Here is a 19,413-nt window from a genome sequence, read left to right as displayed (position 1 = left end):
CCTGCAGGAACGGGAAGGGGAACGGGGCTGGGGTCTCCCGGCGAGGCTCCGGGAGGAAGCACAGCGGGTGTGGTGCCCGGGGGGGAACTTGCGCCGTGGGCAGCCGGCTGGGATAAAGTCACGGCGCCCGGGTCCGGCGGGCAGGTAGCGAGGGCAGGGCTGCGGGAGGCGGTGCCGGCCAGGTGCCGGCCGGGGAAGGGAAGGCAAGGCAAGGCGGGGCGGGGAGCGGCGGCAGGTGAGGGCCAAGCGATGCAGGCGGGCGGGGAGGGCGGCGCGGCCCTCGGGGCAGCGCGGGGGGCTCTGTGGACCCCCCGGCCTCTCCCCCAGTCCGCCTTTCTCCGTTTCTCCGCCGCGCCGAGGACGAGCGGAGCGGAGGGCGCGCCCTTCAGGAGGCTGGCGGTCCGCAGGAAGCCCGGCGCCGGCGGGGCGGGAGCCGCCGCCCGGAGCCCGCCCGCAGGTAACTCGGCCGCGGGGTGCGCCGGGGTCTGCCTGGGCTCCTGCGCTGGGCGGGCGCGGACGGAAGGTGCTGCTCCGCTGCCGGAGCCGGGGAGCTTCGCCCAGCAATTCTGCCGTGCGGGGCTTGCGGCCGCGGGGCGAACTCCGGGATCATTCGGAGAAAGCTCCCCGCGCCTCCGGAGCGCGTACTGCCAGCACGAAATGTACTCGAGTTGTTCTTTTTATTAATATCCACGTTTGTTATATTGTTACGTGTTAGACTATTATAACACATATTTTTATATCTAAGAGTTTTGTACCAGCAGTTCTTAGGACGGCAGGGAAGCAGTGTTCTCCCTCTCACAGACCGTGTCTTGCACCTGCCCCTCCCCAGCGCCTCCCCCTTTTCCCCCTTCAGCAACAACCTGTGCTAGACTTGTTTGACATGTTACACTTCAGAAGGCAGCTGCATAATGTTGAAAGGCACAGTCAGACTGGTTACCTGGGGTGCCTTGGCCGCCCTGAAGAAGTACTGTTGTAAAATCTGAACTTCAGGAAGTTGTCCTTTATCAGCAAGGTAACACGCACGCATTTCCAGGTTTGAACTCTGCAATGTGACAGCAAGTGCAATGTGCTGTCCTCATGCTTTTGGTTTCACGGCACCTTGGGTGTTTTATGGGTGTGTAGGGGCAAAGTGGGTGAAATAAAGCTTGCAATCTTTGTCATATGGTTGTTACGATGTTGGGAATTATGACATGTCAAATAGTAGGATGGGGTATTTTGCTTGGGAACAGTCATTCCATGACTTCTGGGCGAGAGGCCTGCTTAATTTAATAATGAATATGCACAGAGAAGAGCAGACTGCCACACAATACTGTTCACAGGATCCTTTATTTTAGCTTTAATGTGTAATGACTTTGGATTTGTGCATGAAACCAACATTTTTTTATTGGTGTTGGGATTTTTTCCCCTGAGGCTTTATGTCTGCATTTACATTGGGAAAGAGGAATTCACCTTCATTGTCATGTGCAAAATGGCAAATATATTTTATTAACCTGTACGTTTGAAAAAGCTTGGTGTATTTAACCGCCTACAGGACAAAGCAAAATTTATCTCTCATTGGAAGTTGACATTAATTTAAAAGCTTAGACAAAAGAGTACTTGAATCTTCAGAGATACTTTGAAATTGTTGGAAAATGCCAAACCAGGTATCTGGAGACAGTTTAGAGAAGGGTGTTGTGTGGAGTAACATGATTAACAATCTCTTTTTGAAGGGAATAAGTGTTGGGGATTTGGTGTCTTTTTTTTATTTTCCTGCTGAAGTAGAATTCAGAGTCTGTGTGACTTGAGTGAATCTTTACTTGAAATGTATGTGTGCATGTTAACTCAAAATTAGCCTCCCACCAAGAAGCAGGTGTTTCACAGCTCGCTTGTTCAGCACTTTCACAAGCCAAGAGCTCTGCAAGGTGTGAGTGTGGCACCATTGGATTCTGCAGAGGACCGAGCTGTCCTAGGAGGTTCCATCACCACCTGGTCGGCTTAATCAAGGTGTGAAGCCATCACTCAGAACACAGGGGTGCTGTAACTCACTTTCACAGCAAGAAATAGCTTACTCCTGTCATCAGCACAGTCACCTCTGGCCTTGCTGCACAGAAACTAGATTACCTTTGGTGCTATTCAAATCATGCACCGCTTTCCTAGCTTTGCACACTGCAGTGCAAATTTTCACCCTTTCTGGAAAGTTTCCCTCTGACCACTGGCTACATGTACATCTGCTGGCTCTGTGCTGTCTGTTGGCAGTCTCAGACATTGCAGAGTGCCTTGTGGGGAGCTGAGGTAATTTGCATTCAGGACAGCATTCACTGCAGCAAGGTGTCTTCTAACACTGACAGGAAAAAAGAAATAGTTCCCTGATGCTGCTGTTGTAGCTCTGCCTAAAAATGGGTATGATATGGTGGGATTATGTTATAGAATCTTCAGTAATCTTTTGGGTTTCCACCTTGCAGTAGGAGATAACTAAATGAGACTCTAATAGCATGCTGCTCTAGTCTTTGAAAAATGTCTTTGTTGTTTATTTTTTAAATGCTAGAGGGATAACTGTGCACTGCCTGACAGATTCTCATTGTTGTTGTTTTACCTTTGAAAATACAGTAATGAACACTGGATTTTGATTCTTCTTGCTCCTGGCTTTGTATAATCCACTGCTTTTTGTTGACTGGTCTACACTGATTGAAAATTTGCTGTACAATGTGTTCAAGGAAAACCTAAGCAATCATTAGGGCTAATCTTAGCAGTGATTTGCATCTCTAGGTACATTAGAGACCACTGACAAAGTAAAAATAGTTGCTTTACAAGCCTTCCAGGGGATTTGAGGCTTTTTGACAGTTTTCTAAAATTGAACTTTATCAAGGAGTTGGTAAAAAATGTTGAGAGAGGAAGGTGAATGTGAGGAAACTGCTTCCAAACATTCCTCTCTCTTCAAAAATGAGGGAAAGTAAAACATAACAAATTGCTTTATACAGAACTTCCATGAAACTACATTTCCCTCTCATTAGAGAGCTTCTTGTTTCTGTGATCCAAATGAATCACCTCTGCCTCTGAAGCAAAGGTGGGGAAGGGCCAAGAAATGGAGCTTTGCTTTTACCATTTCTTTCCCCACCTCTCCTCCAAACATTTAGGATCAAAATCATCCCCTTAAAGCCAGTAAGAGTGTACTGTTTAGTTCATACACTGTCCAGTCATGTCTATGTGTATTTTGGGTTGGTTTGATGTTTCTGTTTAACTCTTGTCTGACAACGTCTACTTTTCCCAATAATTTTTATTTGTCCTCTAATACTGACTTCCTGGTGATCTGGATGTTGATTTCCTGAAATAAATTAAAATTTGTATTCACTGATTGACTTTCAAGTGACAATACACAGAAGATTTTAAGGGAGTGTCACAAGTGACATGGGTTTGCTGAAACTTTCCTGCTCCTTTCTCTAGAAGCTTCTTTTCAATATAGCCTGAGAGGCCAAAATCACTGAACTTCTGGTAAGTACCATTGCTGAAATGCTTTTAGGCATTGCTGAAACTGGGAAAGTAATAATTTGCACACCCAGTACAAATTAGTTGCTTGTACAGGATCATAAAGATAATTTATTTTGTAGATTAATAAATGTGGTTGGGAGATTTCTGGATTGGAAGAGGAGAGTTAGTTCAGGGAATGCATTACCCTTGGGTAATAAGTAAAATCAAATATCAACAAAGGAATCTCTTAATAACAAAAAACCCTAGTAATTTGCCCTTGGCTATTATTTTGTTCTTCTTTTCTGTCAACACCCGTGCTACTTGAAACTGCAGTTATCAGACTTTTCCCCCGCTTCTTAAGTCCCAGTGAGAGACTATCTCATCTCCCAGCATTCCAGTAAAAATCCTGTTTATAACTGGGCAGTATTTGGCAGTGTTTGTCAGTGTGTCTTGGGTACAGTGAGATCTGTGATAAAGCCCTCCAATTGCTGTTTTTTGCACTGTTGTGTCTTAAGTAGTGTTATGCATTTGATAGATAAGTTGTCTTCCCAGGATGAAGGATTTGTCAAAGGGAAAGGAAAAATATGATACAAGGAAATTTTAAAATGAGGCAGTTGTGGGCTTTTTCCTCTAGTTCTTTTAGTATTAGGTAGACTTTCTTCAAAACATTTCTGTCAATTCAATATTTTAATCAAATTACTGGATTTTGTAACTGAAACTCTATTTCTATGAGGGGGGAAAAACGGCTTTCTGTTCCAGAATGGGATGCTGTGTATATTAGTTTTCCTAAATATAAGGCAATCTGGGATGATTATTTACACTCAGATGATCAGAACGATCCTTTTCATCTGTGTTAAATCTGTGAATAAACTTTGCCTCCAGCTATTAATGGTCAAAACATTTTAATCAAATGCATAGCAGAGGACAGCTCGATATAGTCACGCCGTTGTCAACAAACTCCTGACAAAGGGAGAGAGAATGCTGCTTAGGGAGTGTATCCCCAGAGAACCAGGTTGTGTAAATAACCTGAGCATAAAGGAGGAAATGGAAAGAGAAATTTCTAATGGTTTCTTCACCTAGCTGCCTTGGAAATAGCATTTTAACAGAGATAAGCCTTTAGCAGAAGAAAAAACCTTTGAAGTTAATGTAGGGGAGGATGGGCTTCTGTTGAAATGCTGGCAAGACATGTAGAAATCAGGTGTGGTCCCAAGGTGCAGATACACAGCAGTAAGGTGATATCAGAACATATGGACAATTGAATAAAAACAGGAGACAAGGAAAATTACTGCTACAGTAGTCTGCAAAACTAGCCATGTAAAGAAATTTCTATCTAATGAGCTTCAGAGCAATTTGATGCCTCTGATTGCACTGAAACTCAGTAAAATGGAGCAGAAAATGTGTTAAAATTAGAGGCAAAAGACACCGAGTGGAAGGTAGGACAGAGCAATGAAATAGCATTCATTATCAAGTATTAATGCTAAGTATGTCAGATGTTAATGTGAAACAAATTAAATAGCCTGGAAAGAAGAAAAATGTGGTGGAACTGTAGTGTGACATGGGAAGTTCTGTGATCTGTTAATGACTTCTGAACAAATGTCTTGCAGCACAGGTGGTAATGTAGCTTAGAGGTGCAGCCTTCTTCTCATGGGTAACTCCAGGTACATTCCTTCCCACATACGTGCTGGCCAGAATTAGATGAGGCTGAGAGAGAGCCAATGGTGAACAATGATTAAAAGTCACTGGTTCAGTAGCTGAATTTCTTCTGGCCCTTTTAAGGGTTTGGCTTTTTATTAGCTGAGCATGAGATGTTTCTGTGCCAGGCTTTTGGCTCTGCTGGTCACCACTGGGGACTTTGTGGCACTTGAGAAGCAGAAGTCAACAGAGAAGTTTCTAACTGCATCTTCCGTGTGTTGTCTGTTTCTGTGAAGCATGAGAGGCCTCAGCCTGGAAGACTTGAGGGCAGATCCTCTGCCTGTTCCTGGTGGCTTCTCAAGGTGGAAGAGCTAGGGGAGAGTGCCAAACTCCCTGCACTGCCTCTGCTTCTGGCTAAGCATCCTGACCTGATCAGTTGCTGTTCATTTTGTGGACTGTCCAGCCCTTAAGCTCCAGCTGGATAGATGGGATAGGATAACTTTTATTTATTTACTTAAGGCTTCATCTTCCTATTAGGCTGAGACATTTGGTTGCTTAAGCTCAGAAGTGTGTCATATGCCACATGACTTGCTCCTAGTTTCTCTTCTGCTATGAAACAGGTATTCTAAATCAAAAATCAAAGTTAGTGTCTACAGCAGACTTAAAAACCTCTAAACTCTGCAAATTCCCCGATCTCCAAAATTTTTAAAGCAAATAATATTTGAAGACAGATTGCTTTTTAAGTATTTTGTCTTGTATCACAAGGGCTTGATGACAACTTGTTGCAGTGAATTATTAGAATGTTTTTCCTCTTTGCCATCACTTACCATCATTCGCTATCTTGTCTGTGATACTTCACTTCCTCAATTGAATACTAGTATATATGCATTATTTATATTAACATCAGTAACTGAGTCAGAAAATTCAACTTACTGGCTAATTAGGTGTCTCTTCAGAATTGGTGAGTTAAGAATCAAAGCAAAGTCACTGATACAGGAGAAGTCAATTGTTTTTGACAGAATTTTTTCTCAGTTTTTTGCAATTACACTGCTATCAGCCTTTTCTTCAACTGGCTCTTGCTAAAATGTCCCTGTCTTAATACAAACATACTGTTCATTCATATTTATTCAGTCTGACAGTAACTCTCCTTATTAAGTGGTTGCATTTAATCTGTGAGGGTAGAATCCTTTTGTACTTCAATTATTTTCCTATGGATTAGTGGTACTAGAGCATTCAAGAAAGTAATGTGAGATGATGCACCTGGGGATGGCTTTCAAAAGCCTGAAGATTCTTAATTCTTGAAACTTTAAAAGAAGGCTTTTATGTCTTCACAACAAAAGCTTGGAAATTTTTGTGTGAAAATGTTGTTCTAGGGAAGGTGTTGAAAAACACTTGTTTGTTTTTTTTTTGCGGTATGTACAATAAAATAAGAACTGCTATCAATGCATAAAATTATTCAGCATTTGTGTTTTGGTTTATTTTAATTCTAAATATAGAGCAATGTGAATTTTATTAGGATGTACTTTAAACTGAGAGCAAGTTGCATCAATCTACTACTAAAAATGATTGTTCATTTTAGGAGGTAGAGTGGTTGTAGTGCAGCAGCTTAAGCTGACCACGTTCTGGGTAATCTGAGCCGACTGTTGCTCTGTAATTACCTCCTTGTGCTCTTGAGTTATGCATGATAATGCAGGAAACAATGTTCTTCGTAATTTATTAATCTATAGCTGATCCAGGGGGCAAAAAGGCTCACCAGACCTGCAAGTCAAGGGCAGGCAGGTGCCTGAGCTGGCTGTTAAGGTGCTCTTTAAGGCTGCCAAGGTAGGTGAGGCAGCAGAGGGTGATTGCCGTGGCTTTTGTGTTTGTGGAGGGGTCAAAACACAACAGCCCAAGAGGTGGGTGGTGCATATGCTTCTAAAATCCCCTACCTCCTTTCCTTGTCCTGGATCAAGCATAGAGGGTGTCCTTAGAACAACATTCCTGACATGCAGTCAGGGGTGAGAGGAATACCCAACTGCTGTGGATAGCCAGCAGGAGACCTGGTTCATGCTGGTGTGGGCTGCCCTTGGTCTTCGACTTCAGTGTGCAGAATTGCCCCTTTAACTGTTCATTTTATTTCTTTTCTGTAAAAGGGCTGCTTGTGCATGGGATATATGAAAAGCTTTTTGTTCATAGAAATGAGAACAATATTAACATTGTGTGTGTTAATAAGGAATTTAAAGGAACTTCAAAACCCAAGTGAGTTACCTCTTCAAAGGATTTTCATGGAGTTTAAACAAACAAGTGTCTGTTCATCCTAGCTGTAGAGAATTATTACTTCCTGCTTTTAACAACTTACCTTTTGACACAATTATGGTTGCTTTTCCCAGGTTGCCAATGCCAACTGTAAAGTTCCCTAGATTTTTATGGGATTTTTGGGGCTGTTGTCACCAAATGCAGTTGAGCTGCTGGAGAAAAGTAGCCTTACCATTTTCAAACCTGAATAATATCAGGGTATTTTAAAATCGTATATATCATGTACCTTATCACTGTGAATATTGTGCCCTCTTTGCTAGGTTCCAAGTGCCATTTAGGTCTTGTATGGGACTGGATCCTGATTAAAATTAAACTTAATTGAATTTTGTGCCTCTTGTACCTTACAGAAAATGTTGAGATGGGACAGTGGTAGGTTCTAAATTAAAAAGGGATCAAGTAGTTTCACTGTGCATGTCTTATGATTTGTTGATTTAAAGGCTTACATCATTCAGAAAACAGGAGTGTTTTCGGGGTGTTGTGTGCGTCTCAAACTGTCACATTACTTTTTTCCCTCACAGGGCTAAACAGTTGTTGATTAAAGGCATCTGCCAAGCTCTTTATTGATTTCTTGTGTTCTGCTGGGCTCAAAGCATCTGTGACCAGCATTTATCTGAAATAGCACGCAGTATATGACAATGGACCAGGATTCTGGTATAGGAGACATCAGCAAGCCTTCACAGTCTTCTAAAACTACTTTGATCCAGATATTTCAGACTCCTCTAAAAACTCATTCTTTTCACTATGGTTTTCTGAGAAAATATTAATGTAAGTCCTCTCAAATAACAAAGAGATTTTAAATTGGACACAGAAAATGGTTGGTGTCTACAAATGTGGGTTGGTAATGCTGCTGAAGTATCTGCAATGGGGAGCAGCTCCAGGGCACAACAGTTAATTTTCCAGTTCATTTGTTTAGGTGTGATATTAGGAATACTTAAATAGGTGAAGTTATAGAATCCAAACCCTCACTTGCAGAGAGGTGACTCTAGAGCAATGCAAGCAAAAACTCCAGTTCCTGTGCTGACACCCATAAAATGTCAAAAGTGCTCCTTTCCAGCATCAGCCTTTCCCATTGTTTATTTTTGCCTAGAGGTGCAGGTAGTTGATAGATTAGGAAAAAAAATTACAGAATTCTCTGAGTGTTTTTTTGGAGAGAGTTTTCTGCAGGAAAAAGAATTCCATTCCGTCTGCTGCCCTGTAGTGTACAGTGCTATTGCTCACACCGTTGCTGTCTTAACAGAAAAAAAAAAATAAATCTTTCACTCTTTCCTTCCTCTCACTGCAGGGAAGGAGATTAGAAACCTGAGCAGAAGTAGATTAATTGTTCTCTGTGGACACCATGAGAGTACATATATTTAGCAATCATCATTTTCCACAGAGCTCCATTTGCTTTTACAAAAGTACTTATGGAAGAAAAGAACCATTCTTGCCCCTCTCTGATCCTCATACATTCATTCTCAGGTGGTTCTTTGTGCCCCATAATCTATCATTTGGGATGGAAAGGGAGGAATTTCTCCAAGTACTTTTCCTCCTTCAGGAAGTCAAAGAAAGTAGCTGCTTGCTGTCAAATGTTAGCTTCAGTTTCAGGAAGGGAAAATGCTTTTTAAATATGAGAAGTGAGAATATATTATCCTTCCTGAGACTGACAAGGACTACATGCTTATTATAGTCAGTGAGCTGACAGGCAACACTAAATGTAGGTAAGGCTAGCAGAGCTGTAAACTGAAGTAAACAGAGCTGAGGGGTCTTAAATCCTGCTGTTGGATTTCATTTTGTTGTTGTTGTTTTGCTATGTGCAGAAGAGCAGGTTGTTTGAAGTTAAAATACAGTATTTGCTGTGGCACAGGGTATAGAAGCAGGATCAGCTTTCTGATAAGGATTTTTTTTCAGGTATAGTATACAAGGGATTAGAAAAACAGGAGCTATTCAGTAATTATGGAGAGGACTGCATGGTGCTGAAAGGACCCTATTCCTAAGGATTTTCTCTTTATATTTTTTTTCTTGGTGCTTCTCCCCCTTCCTTTTTTTTTTCTATATGTGGATGCTATAACTTTGAGCAATCTGCAGTTTAAATTATGATTGTGTAAGTAATTATTTAGTGAGTGTAGAAAATCAACGCTTTTACTCTTTTCTGCTTATTAATTTGGCAGTGTGGGATTTTGGGTTTGTGGGGTGGGTTGTTTTTTTTTTTTGTTTGTTTGTTATTTTTAAATACTATTCTGTTCCCTACTTAGGACTTAGCAGATACATTTAGGAATATACAGGCAAACTAACTTTCTGAAAAAATGAATATTGTTTGTTTCCTGATTAGTGGATTTTGGGCAATGACTGCATATCTTCTCTGATTCGTTTATTTGATATTAAAAAGGAAGCAGGTATGCATTATTTCTATTAATTCTAATTCAGGTGTTCGAATTAAAAAAATAAGATAAAAGCACACCTGTATTTTTCTGCTCCTCAGAGATTACAAGGAAGGTAACTTTAACAACATTATATCTATGACAAGAATCTGAGTTTTGAAATCTAAAGCAGGATTTTATTCTACTTCTCTTAAGGTAATTCTAATATAAAGTTAATAGGGCAATTTATATTTAATAACTTTATTCTACTTCAGAATCTTTGAAAACCTGTTGGTTTACCCACAGAATTGTGCCCTGTGTTAAAAATGTGAAAATTCAGTCTTAGTACACAAAAGCTATGTAAACTTAAGATATGAGCAGCTGCCTATTGCTCTTTATTGACAAATATCAATAAAACAACATGTAGGCAAGTCTTGACACATGAATATTTAACTCCATGTTTGTACACAGATTTAAAAAGGGATCCTGCACTTATTAGGCTCAAAACAAGCAGGCAAAGCAAATGCAGTAATTTTTTTTTTTTACTTTGTAATTGAATTTAAAATCTTAGTTCCCTCAAGGCATCTCACTGGTGCCTTTACTAAGAAAAGCATAATAAATTGCTTCTGTGCTGGAGCCAGGAAGGGAAGGCTGCACCACAGCAGCTGTGAGCATGCAGCAGTGGCGATGGCAGGATTTAGAGGTTGGACTACCAGAGTTCTCCATCCTGCTGCCATCCCTTGGGCTGGAGCTGGGGCTGCAGCAGGGCTGTGCTCTGGCAGCAGGGGCTACTGCTGAATTTCCAGCTGGCTGTGGCTCAGCAAAGCTGGTCTGGCTTTCCTTCTGGGACTGGCAGTTATGGGCTCAGGCTACAGACAATGTTTGATTTAGCAGTGTTTACAGGTATAATATTAAACTCTTTAGAAGTTCTGAGCTGTTCATATTCAGGGGAAAAAAAAGGCAAAGTGATAACAGTATTAGTAATATATGGTTTCCTCTATCTTCTTTTATATGTATCTTCAGATGGAGCTCCTCATTCCAGCATAGTTTTTAACAAAACAGCCGGCTAACTTACAGCTCATGCAAGAGAATTTAATACACAAATTGATAGTGACAGGACAAGGGGAGCAATTTTGATCTAAAAAAGGAAGATATTTTGATTATATGTTAAGAACACATTTTTTACTCATGAGGTGGTGAGACACTGGCACACAGGTTTCCTGGAGAAGTTGTGTTCAAGGCCAGGTTGGATGGGGCTCTGAACAACCTGGTCTGGTGGAAATTGTACCTGCCCAGGGTAAGGAGTTGGAATCAGATGATCTTTAAGGTCCTTTTCAACCCAAACCATTCTATGATTTTATGGATGTTCATACACTGAACTTTTTTGAACTTTTTGGAAGTCTTGAGTACTGACCTACGTACAGCCAGTAAATCAGGTTTGGTTTTTCTAAGGTTTAGTTTAACTGGGAATTTTTTGCAAACATGCCGTCCCCAATATTGCTGTAATTCAATAGAAATGGTTGTGCTGAGTAAATTGGCCATGTCATATGAAAGGGAGGAGATTTCTGACCTATCTGCTGCATATTTACATCAAATCAGACCTGGTCTTTTTTATGATCAGGTGAAAGAAATATGACCACATAGAACACAAGTTTCTTCCCCACAGACTTTATTCAAAAGGTTTTTCTGCCACAAATTAATCTGTGATTAATTGCAAAATGGTTACAATTAGCAATAGCTTAGCATGATAGGTTTCTATCCTTATTTCAAAGACTAGTATGAAAACAGAGCAGTTTACCTGCATATTTCTTTCCTTGAGAGTGGCTACTTGTGAGCTGGAGATCAATGATAAATATTTAGAATTGAGGGTAAATTCCCTATGGAAATGGATACAAGGTAAAACATCCTTAACATTTTAGTGGTTTTGTTGTAATTCCTACACTATGCTTTTCATATCTGTAGTGTGGTTACTTATGCTGGGTAGTGAAACCTTTCTAAAACTCACTTTAGCTTTCTGCTTCCATGGCAATAGATGCTCTTTAAAAAGAAAGCAAAAAAAAAAAGCAAAAAAACCCCAACCCCATAGAGCAAATGCACTTCTCATTTTCCCTGTGTCTGTGCAACTTAACACTTCACCTTCAGAAACTGCTCTAAGGGCTTCTGGAATGCCTCTTTGAATCCCTTAGTGACTCTGCTGATGGTTGGCAAAATTTGCCTCAACAATTTTCTAATTTTCTTTCCTATCCCTCTTCTTTGTGACTGAGAAGCATGATAAGAAATGATATACAAATTATTTGCTATAATTTTTCAGACATGTGAAGCAGATATATTTATCAGGTGTGCTTCCATCTAAACAAAACCAAATTATTTATAGGACTGTTTTATCAAATTGTAAACCCAAACGCTGGATCCTGTACTATACTGTGTCCCAAATTTAGTAAATTTTTTTACATTTTTATTTTTTTTTCAAGCAGCCCTGTGTAGCAAGTAATACAGTTTTGAATGGAGTGAGGCTCTTTACAACCTATTTTTTCAAATCCATAAGATTTTCATTTGTAATGTTCTCATTTGTATATGTGTTTTTCATCTTAGGAGCAAATCCTCAGCCTTCAAAGGTTTTGAAAGTATTTCCTTTGATAAAATATTTTGGACCTATTTATCTTAGTCTGTGTGATAAGTATAGTTTTACCTTCAGAATTGTCTTCTCTGCAAAAGAAACTTTAAAGGATCAGAATTCCATTTCCCTTCAAAAAGAGGAGCCAGCTACTATATTTTATTTGATTGATGTCTCTACCTTATTGGGCAAATAATTATTAAAGCTTCATATTGCTGTATAAACCACTGGAAAGGACTATGGAGGAGAAGATTGCAGGTGATGTTTCTGTATTTTAGGATGTCTTTACACCAGACTATTAAATTTGAGAAACAGGAACTACTTATCAGATTATTGCTTTTGGCCTGCTGTGGTGATACTGAGATTGCTTTGAGAGCAGTGCTGTGAAGAGACATCCTTCAGAACACTGACCCAGTGTGGAATGAATACAGAATGTTTCAGCTGCAAGACTATTTCAAAACTGTTTTATATGAGCTTATTACTGTACTTACAAAACTGCAATTGCTATAAGCTGAGCATTCTTTGTGTCCCACATCTTAAAAAAAAGAAAAAAATTTACTTCTTCCTTCTACCAAACAGCTGGAAGTGTTTATGACTATCTCATAAGTATTTTTGATGTGGATGTCTTGTTTTACAGATAAACTGTCAAGTATTGGGTATGGGTGACAAAAATCCCTCTTTCTGTTGATGTCAGCTCACTCGTTCCTGTGGGAAGGATGGGGAATGCTCAGCAGGCAATGATACTGCTCTGCAGGGAACGATAAGTCTAGCAATATATTCCTCTGGCAGCCACAGTACTGTACTTTCCATTTGTCTGGGTAGAGTTTTGCTGTTCACTGAAGTTTCTGCTTTCTGGAGGAGGTTATGCATGCAGAGAGAACAGTAAGCATGAAGTAGAGGCATTCTGAGCTTGTGTGGGGTCTTGCCATCTTTCTCTGCATCCACAAATAAGAGCAAAAAGTAAGAATAAAGCTCTCACTTTAAAAATATTTTCGCATATTCATAAAATAACTGAAGAGTGCAATATTCTGGTGGAAAAAATAAAAGCTCTCCCTCTCGTTTTGGCCTTGAAAACCACAAAAGGAAGTGAAAGAGACAGCGAGCCCTTCAATGTGTAGGTTGTGCAGCCACCTTGGGTGGAGGCTCTGAGGATATAGCACAAAGTCAGCCTGGTGTAGAAAGAATCTCTTTTGACCTGAGGAGAAAATGTGAATCCCTAATTTCTTACCAAATGCTCATAGATCTCTTCACTGGTAAGTAAATAAATTCCTGTATGTAGACAAGAATCTTTCAGAAAAATAGGGTAGGGTATGCATGTCATAATTTTCCATAGAACTTTCCTTAAGGCAAATATTTAATGCAGCCAATATTTAAGTGAAAAAGTAATCAAGGATTTATTTACTGAGAAACACTGAAGGACAAAAAGAAAGGGGGGAGTGGGATAGAAAAGCAGTATTCTAGTCTGCCAACAATGTGATTCAGAATTAAATTCTTGCCTGCAGTTAATTGGGATTGACTGTCTGTTTCTAAATTATGCATAGGAAAAGCAAAGGTATTACTCAGTGGGGTTAATCAAAGAGTTGGGAGAGCAAGTTTGGAGTTTTCCATTCCTCAGCCAGGATTTTACATGCATATGTAACAGCTAAATATCCTGTTTTTCTGAGCTATGGAGATTGAGTATTTCTGAAAACCACTTCAATAATTTACAAGTCTAAATACTAGATTTTTATTTCTAACTTTAGACAGGTAAACCAACAGATTCATGTATCTAATTTGGTGGATTAATATCAGTAAGTATATTTCTAGATATTTTAACTGGTTTTGGAAACCCAACATGCCTATGTATAAAACAATGGTTTCTGCCCCTTTTCAGCATGTGAAATTGTCTGTAAAAGCTAAATGTAAGCTGGACAAATGGCTTCTGTGGACAGCTGAGGTTTGTGCTGCAGTGAAAGTGCGAGGTCTAGAATGCAGTAATTAGAGATGGTAGTCAATACTTGTTAATGAAGGCAGTGCTTGTGATCTGTCTTTGAAAGGGGAGCAGAGCAATGCTGCCCTTCCTGCAGTGCCTTATTGACCTGCTGCAGCAGCCACTCTGCTCATCATGGAATAATGAACATGCTTTCTTTAAAAATAAATAACTTCATTTCCAAAAAGTGCTGGAAATAGTTCAGGAAAAATGAAAGGTGCTTGGGACTGCAAGGTGTATGGGTGCATAATGTATGTGTGCAATTACAAGCTCCAATAAGGCCTTTTAAGAAAAATTTCCCTATGTTTTAAATGTGACTTTCATTTTTGTTAAATAGACTAGTCTAAAGGTTTTATGCATAGCTCGAATGAGGGAAATTTAGCCTGTGAACAACTTTCTGCTGTGAAAGGATAATAAATGAAATATGAGGTGTTTGGCAGACATGCCTCAGAAATGTTTCAGTGATTTACTTCTCTGGGAAAGACTGTTGCCACGTAATTCCATTAACTGTATGACATGGCTATGCAGTAGCCAAGCGTGTCACTGCCCTTGAATTTCCATTTTATTCACTCTGTTATTTGTGCTGTTCCCATGAATTGTTTTCCTGCATCTTTCCTACAGTGCCGGCTTCTTGGAGGTGATCAGAACAGTCAGCTTGTGGTGGTGACCTCTTCTATATTGTAGCTGTCAGAATGAGTTTGAGAGGATCAAAGATGGAGAAAGGGAGCTCTATTAGAAAATGAGTCTTTGCATGGCATTTCTTTCAAGGCTATTCTAAATCTGGCTTTAGATGAAGAATGTGTCACTGAGGTCTCTGATATGCTATTTAGTTCCAGAATTATGGAAGAAAGTACCAAAGATGGAGAGCTGCTCATTTTCCCATGAAAAGGGAAAGCTACCTCTTATTTCTTTTAGAGCAAGGTAAATGAAAGGGAGAACTTTTGGGAATTCTCCCATGAAGTGTTAGCACATTGTTTTAACCAATTTTGTTCAGTGTAGGTATGTTGCCATGCACGGAAAAAACATGTACAACCCCTCCAAATTCTGCTTCTTCCATTTGTCATGCTTTTTTATGGTTATTAACATGATTTGGTAGTGATCAAGGCTGTTCTCAGAAGCTCTTACAGCACTCTGTAAACATGCTGGGTAAGATCCTGATAATCTCACAGCACTCAGCTGCTTTGTATAAAGTAAAACATTCCTTCCTTCTGCTGACTCCTGGACACACAATGTTCACGATTCCCAAATCTATCACTTGGAAGCCTGCGTTGGCCTATATGGATTGACTTATTTTCTTCTTTAAAAATGATTCTAATTTTCTTCTCTAAAAATACTTTAAAAATGCGTTGAAAATAGTTTATTTCTCAATTAATATTGGGAGCAATGAACACTTAATATCCTATTACTGTTGTAAATGAGAAGTCTTTTTGGAAGTGACTTCTGTCAGGACTGCTCTAACTTAGGAGTTGCAGGATGGTCAGGTCAGTGGCAGACCACTGGTGCTGGTGGTGTGTTTTAGATTGCCATCATGTAAAAACTTCTTTGCCATGGTGTTTGCAAGATGGCCACATAAACATGAGTGGGTTTTATCTGGTGGTATATTGAAATTACTTGTTGACCTCTCTTTAGCAATTTATGTAGTGGTGTTCAGTCTTTTACATTTTCTGCACTAAACTCAGTGTGGTGGGACCTGAATGTGGAGCCCACTTCAAATACGACTTCTGTGCTCAAAGATAGAGGGTTACAATTTCAGCCAGGCCAGAGCCATAGGAAAGGCTGTGTCTTTTATACTGGTGGATCTGGGGAGAGTAAAAAGGGTAGGAAGCCAAGCTTTTGAGTATTCTGAACACCAACAAAATTGAATGCTGCTGTTCAGACTTCTTTTTCCACTTGTTCTCTTTTTGGTAAATCTGCTCACTATACTTGAAGTGTAGATAGGGTCTTGTTTGGGAAAGCATAACCTCAAAGCATAAATCTTATATTACTAAAGAATGAGCTACACTGGTCTACCTGTACTTTTTGACAGATGAAAAGCCTTATTTAGACATTTCCTCTCTGCTGTCCTGCTGGAACCATGAAGTCCTCCTCTTTGGATGGAGCTGTATGTGGTTTGAAGCAAGGAGGAAAGAAAATTATTCTTTAAACAAGGCATTTGTTTCATTGTAGGAGTTCTGGCAACACAGCGTGAAGAACTGATGATCTGTGTATGAAATACCATTTTCAATGGAAAATGTTTGCTTAGAAGAAAGTATGTTAATGTTGCTCATTTCAGTTCTGTAAATTTGGCAGAAGCCAGGCTGGGGTAGGAGAGTCCAGTTTTGGTTTTGTAAGTCCAAAAAAGCAAAAGCACGGATGACGGCTGCACTTACTGTTTCTAGCTGAAGTGTTGTCTGTCACACATTTGAAAAAAATCAACCTTCCCATCTTCCTAAACTGCTTCTTGTATGTCTAAAGTAACCAAGACAAACCCAGCCAACTACAGTCAGAGAACTGTGATTTACACATGGTGAGGCTATATGACAAGTTTGTCTGGGTTTTAGACTCCGTATCTCAGTTTCCATGCTCAGCCTCAGGTGTGGCTGAGCCCTTCCTCAGTAGGGGAGGCTGATGAAGGAGGTGTGAGGGCAGCCAGCTGATCCTGTGCAGCTGATGTCTCTCAGCTTCTCCCAGAGAATTTAGGTTCTGGAAAGTTGTTTGCAAAGTTGGTTCTGTCATGAGCTCTTTTTTATTTCTTCTTTCCATCTGATTGCCTCAATGATCTGACCTGGCTAGACAGGGCTCAGGGCACTTTCTGGCTCAAAAATTTCTATTCTCTCCTGGCTTTGGATATCCTTTTATTTAAAATATTATCTGCCACAGTTCAAGTCCTAGGCCTGTGAGCTTTAATCTACTGCCTTGATATGTGATCTTCCTGTGAATTTTTGTCTTTAGGATCCTGGCATTGCCTAGAAATAGCTCATGATAATTCTGTTTTGTTTTTTTTTTAATCAGACTTCACTATTACTGTAAGATCTGTGGAACATAAAGGCTGTGATACACAGCACTGTAACTGCAGTGAGAATCTAATGAAATACAGTCCTTATGTAGTGAAGGTTGCTTATGATCACCCAGATATGTCAGAGAATAGCTTGGATTTTTTTGTGAAACTTGTGTCCGTTTTTAAATAAAAACTTTAAAAGAAAACGTAAACGTTCCTCATTAGTATTTTATGTCTCTCAAATAGTCAAAATGAAACTGGTGAGCCAGTGGCAGTGTCTGCAGTTGGCTTTATTTTTAAAACGTCTGTCCAGATATATATTTTTATCTTCATACCTCCAGAAGACACAGTGAGTATCTGACAGATAATTGTAAACCTGATAAGCTTTCTTTGCACTTTTACACATCTTGATGCTTGAACTTATTTAAATATCATTGTTATATACGTATTAGTACAGCGGAAAGGATGGGCTAAGAAACACATATTTTGTTAAGAAGTCACTTTTTAACTGACTTTTGCAGTGTAAATGTTACTTTAAATTTTTTAAATTTAAATTTCTCTTGAACGTAGTCAAGCCACTCTGTACTTATGGAAAGCTTCTTTGATGTCCTGTCCTGTCTTTAGATTTTCTCTCTCCTTCTGTGTCCCTTGATAAGACTTTTGAGACTGAAGTAGGATATTGAGGTTCCTGTTTCATGGACCAGTTTGTTCTGTAAATAGGACAGTAAATGGTTGGCTGGCTACTTTTTCATCAGGAAGTTTATACTGCCTTAGAGATTTATCTGTCACTGAAAGTAGCATCCATGCTGATTGCTCTGAAACAGCAGTGAAATACAATAACTGTGATTGAATTGCTGCTATCGGGATAATGATGGAGGGGAACACTACAAAACAATGAACTGTCGGGTTCAGTAGAATTCTGCCCTTTGTTTAGTATAATGTTTGTTGTTTCCAGTGGCTTCTACTTTTTGTCATGTTCACTACACTGGTGTTTAAAACTGTGTAACAATACCTGATGATAGCCATCTAATCTTTTGGCAAATTATCACTTTCAGTGCAGAGTAGCTCCCCACACACATTGGGTACTACTCACCCTTGTTACTACAGAGGAAATAATTGCATCTGCTTTTTCCCTCAAAAGGGATGAATTTTAGGTCATTTGGTTGCTTTTGATTCAAGAGAAAGGGTAGCAGAATTTCTGGCAAAAGGTTTGTAATCTGGAATAAATGTTTCCTGGTTGTCTTGAGTGGTTAAAATAAATGTCAGCTGATTGTGGGGGTGTTAAAGGATGTGACACTGTGCTTATGGATTTGGGTTTCTTCCTGCACCTGTCTTTTCTATGCTTTTTCCAGCTGATACTCTATGTAATATATTTGAAACCTAAGTGCAGATGTTATATAATGAATCACTTTTTTTTTTTGTTGGTTTATGCACCTTTACATCACTTCTTCCTTCATCACCTGTTTGAGGTGGCTTCTGTTAAACTCTCAGAAAGACCACAATGGTCATCCTTCATGTCTCTTGATATCAATTCTGTGCCATACAGACAGATTTTTTTCCTCTTAAAAATACTTAATCTGAAAAAAGTAGCTTAGTTTCAAGCACACTGTTACATGAGGAAAACCTTGCTGCTTTTTTCTTGGTTTTTTTTTTTGTTAGGTTGGGTTTTTTTACTAGATTTAGCCCTTTTAAGTCCTAAAATACTTGTGAGCTTATTAACAGTGCTTCTGTAAAATATCAACAAATAGTATTGCTGAGAGCCCTGTACATGAATAATCTTAAAATACCGAAAGAAATGTTATACCTGCTGTCTTCCCAGAAGCTCTGTGCATCAGGCAGTAAAAATAGATTAGTGATATAGTAGTAGCAACAGTCTCTGTCTAGAACTTGTTCCCTTTGGAGTGGGATGTACAGAACTAAATCCAGACAGGCACATGGGAGACTGGCAGCTCTGTGTGTAGGGATGTGAGTGGGGAAAAAAGCAACATTGGTTGCATTTTTGGAATGGCTCTTTTGATGCTGAACCTGGGAAATCATGAGATTACTTTTAACAAAATTCCCGGGATCCTGGAAATTTGCTGTCTTCTCAGTGGAATTTTTCCATACAAGGTCAGTATCTAAACTCCCTAGCGGCGTTTCTCAAATA

The 19,413-nt window shown here is 39.7% G+C and overlaps 1 protein-coding gene across 3 annotated transcripts in view; it reads left to right on the top strand.

Annotated features, from left to right (window-relative positions):
• Nucleotides 1-239: 239 nt before the first annotated feature.
• The window catches only part of FGD4 (FYVE, RhoGEF and PH domain containing 4), a 101,812-nt gene continuing 82,638 nt past the window's right edge, over nt 240-19,413 (top strand). The window contains exon 1 of one of the 3 annotated variants that reach the window (XM_085568985.1): nt 240-457. In XM_085568985.1, the coding sequence (XP_085425111.1) occupies nt 250-457 (208 nt within the window). In that variant the 5' untranslated portion in view covers nt 240-249. The other 2 variants (XM_085568986.1, XM_085568988.1) reach the window with 2 other exon arrangements.

The sequence above is a fragment of the Lonchura striata genome, chromosome 1A (assembly GCF_050655825.1).
Source record: "Lonchura striata isolate lonStrDom1 chromosome 1A, ASM5065582v1, whole genome shotgun sequence".
In the NCBI taxonomy this organism is placed as follows: Eukaryota; Metazoa; Chordata; class Aves; order Passeriformes; family Estrildidae; genus Lonchura; species Lonchura striata.
The sequence above is the reverse complement of the archived record's forward strand: the minus strand, read 5'-3'. Positions and strand labels throughout refer to the sequence as shown.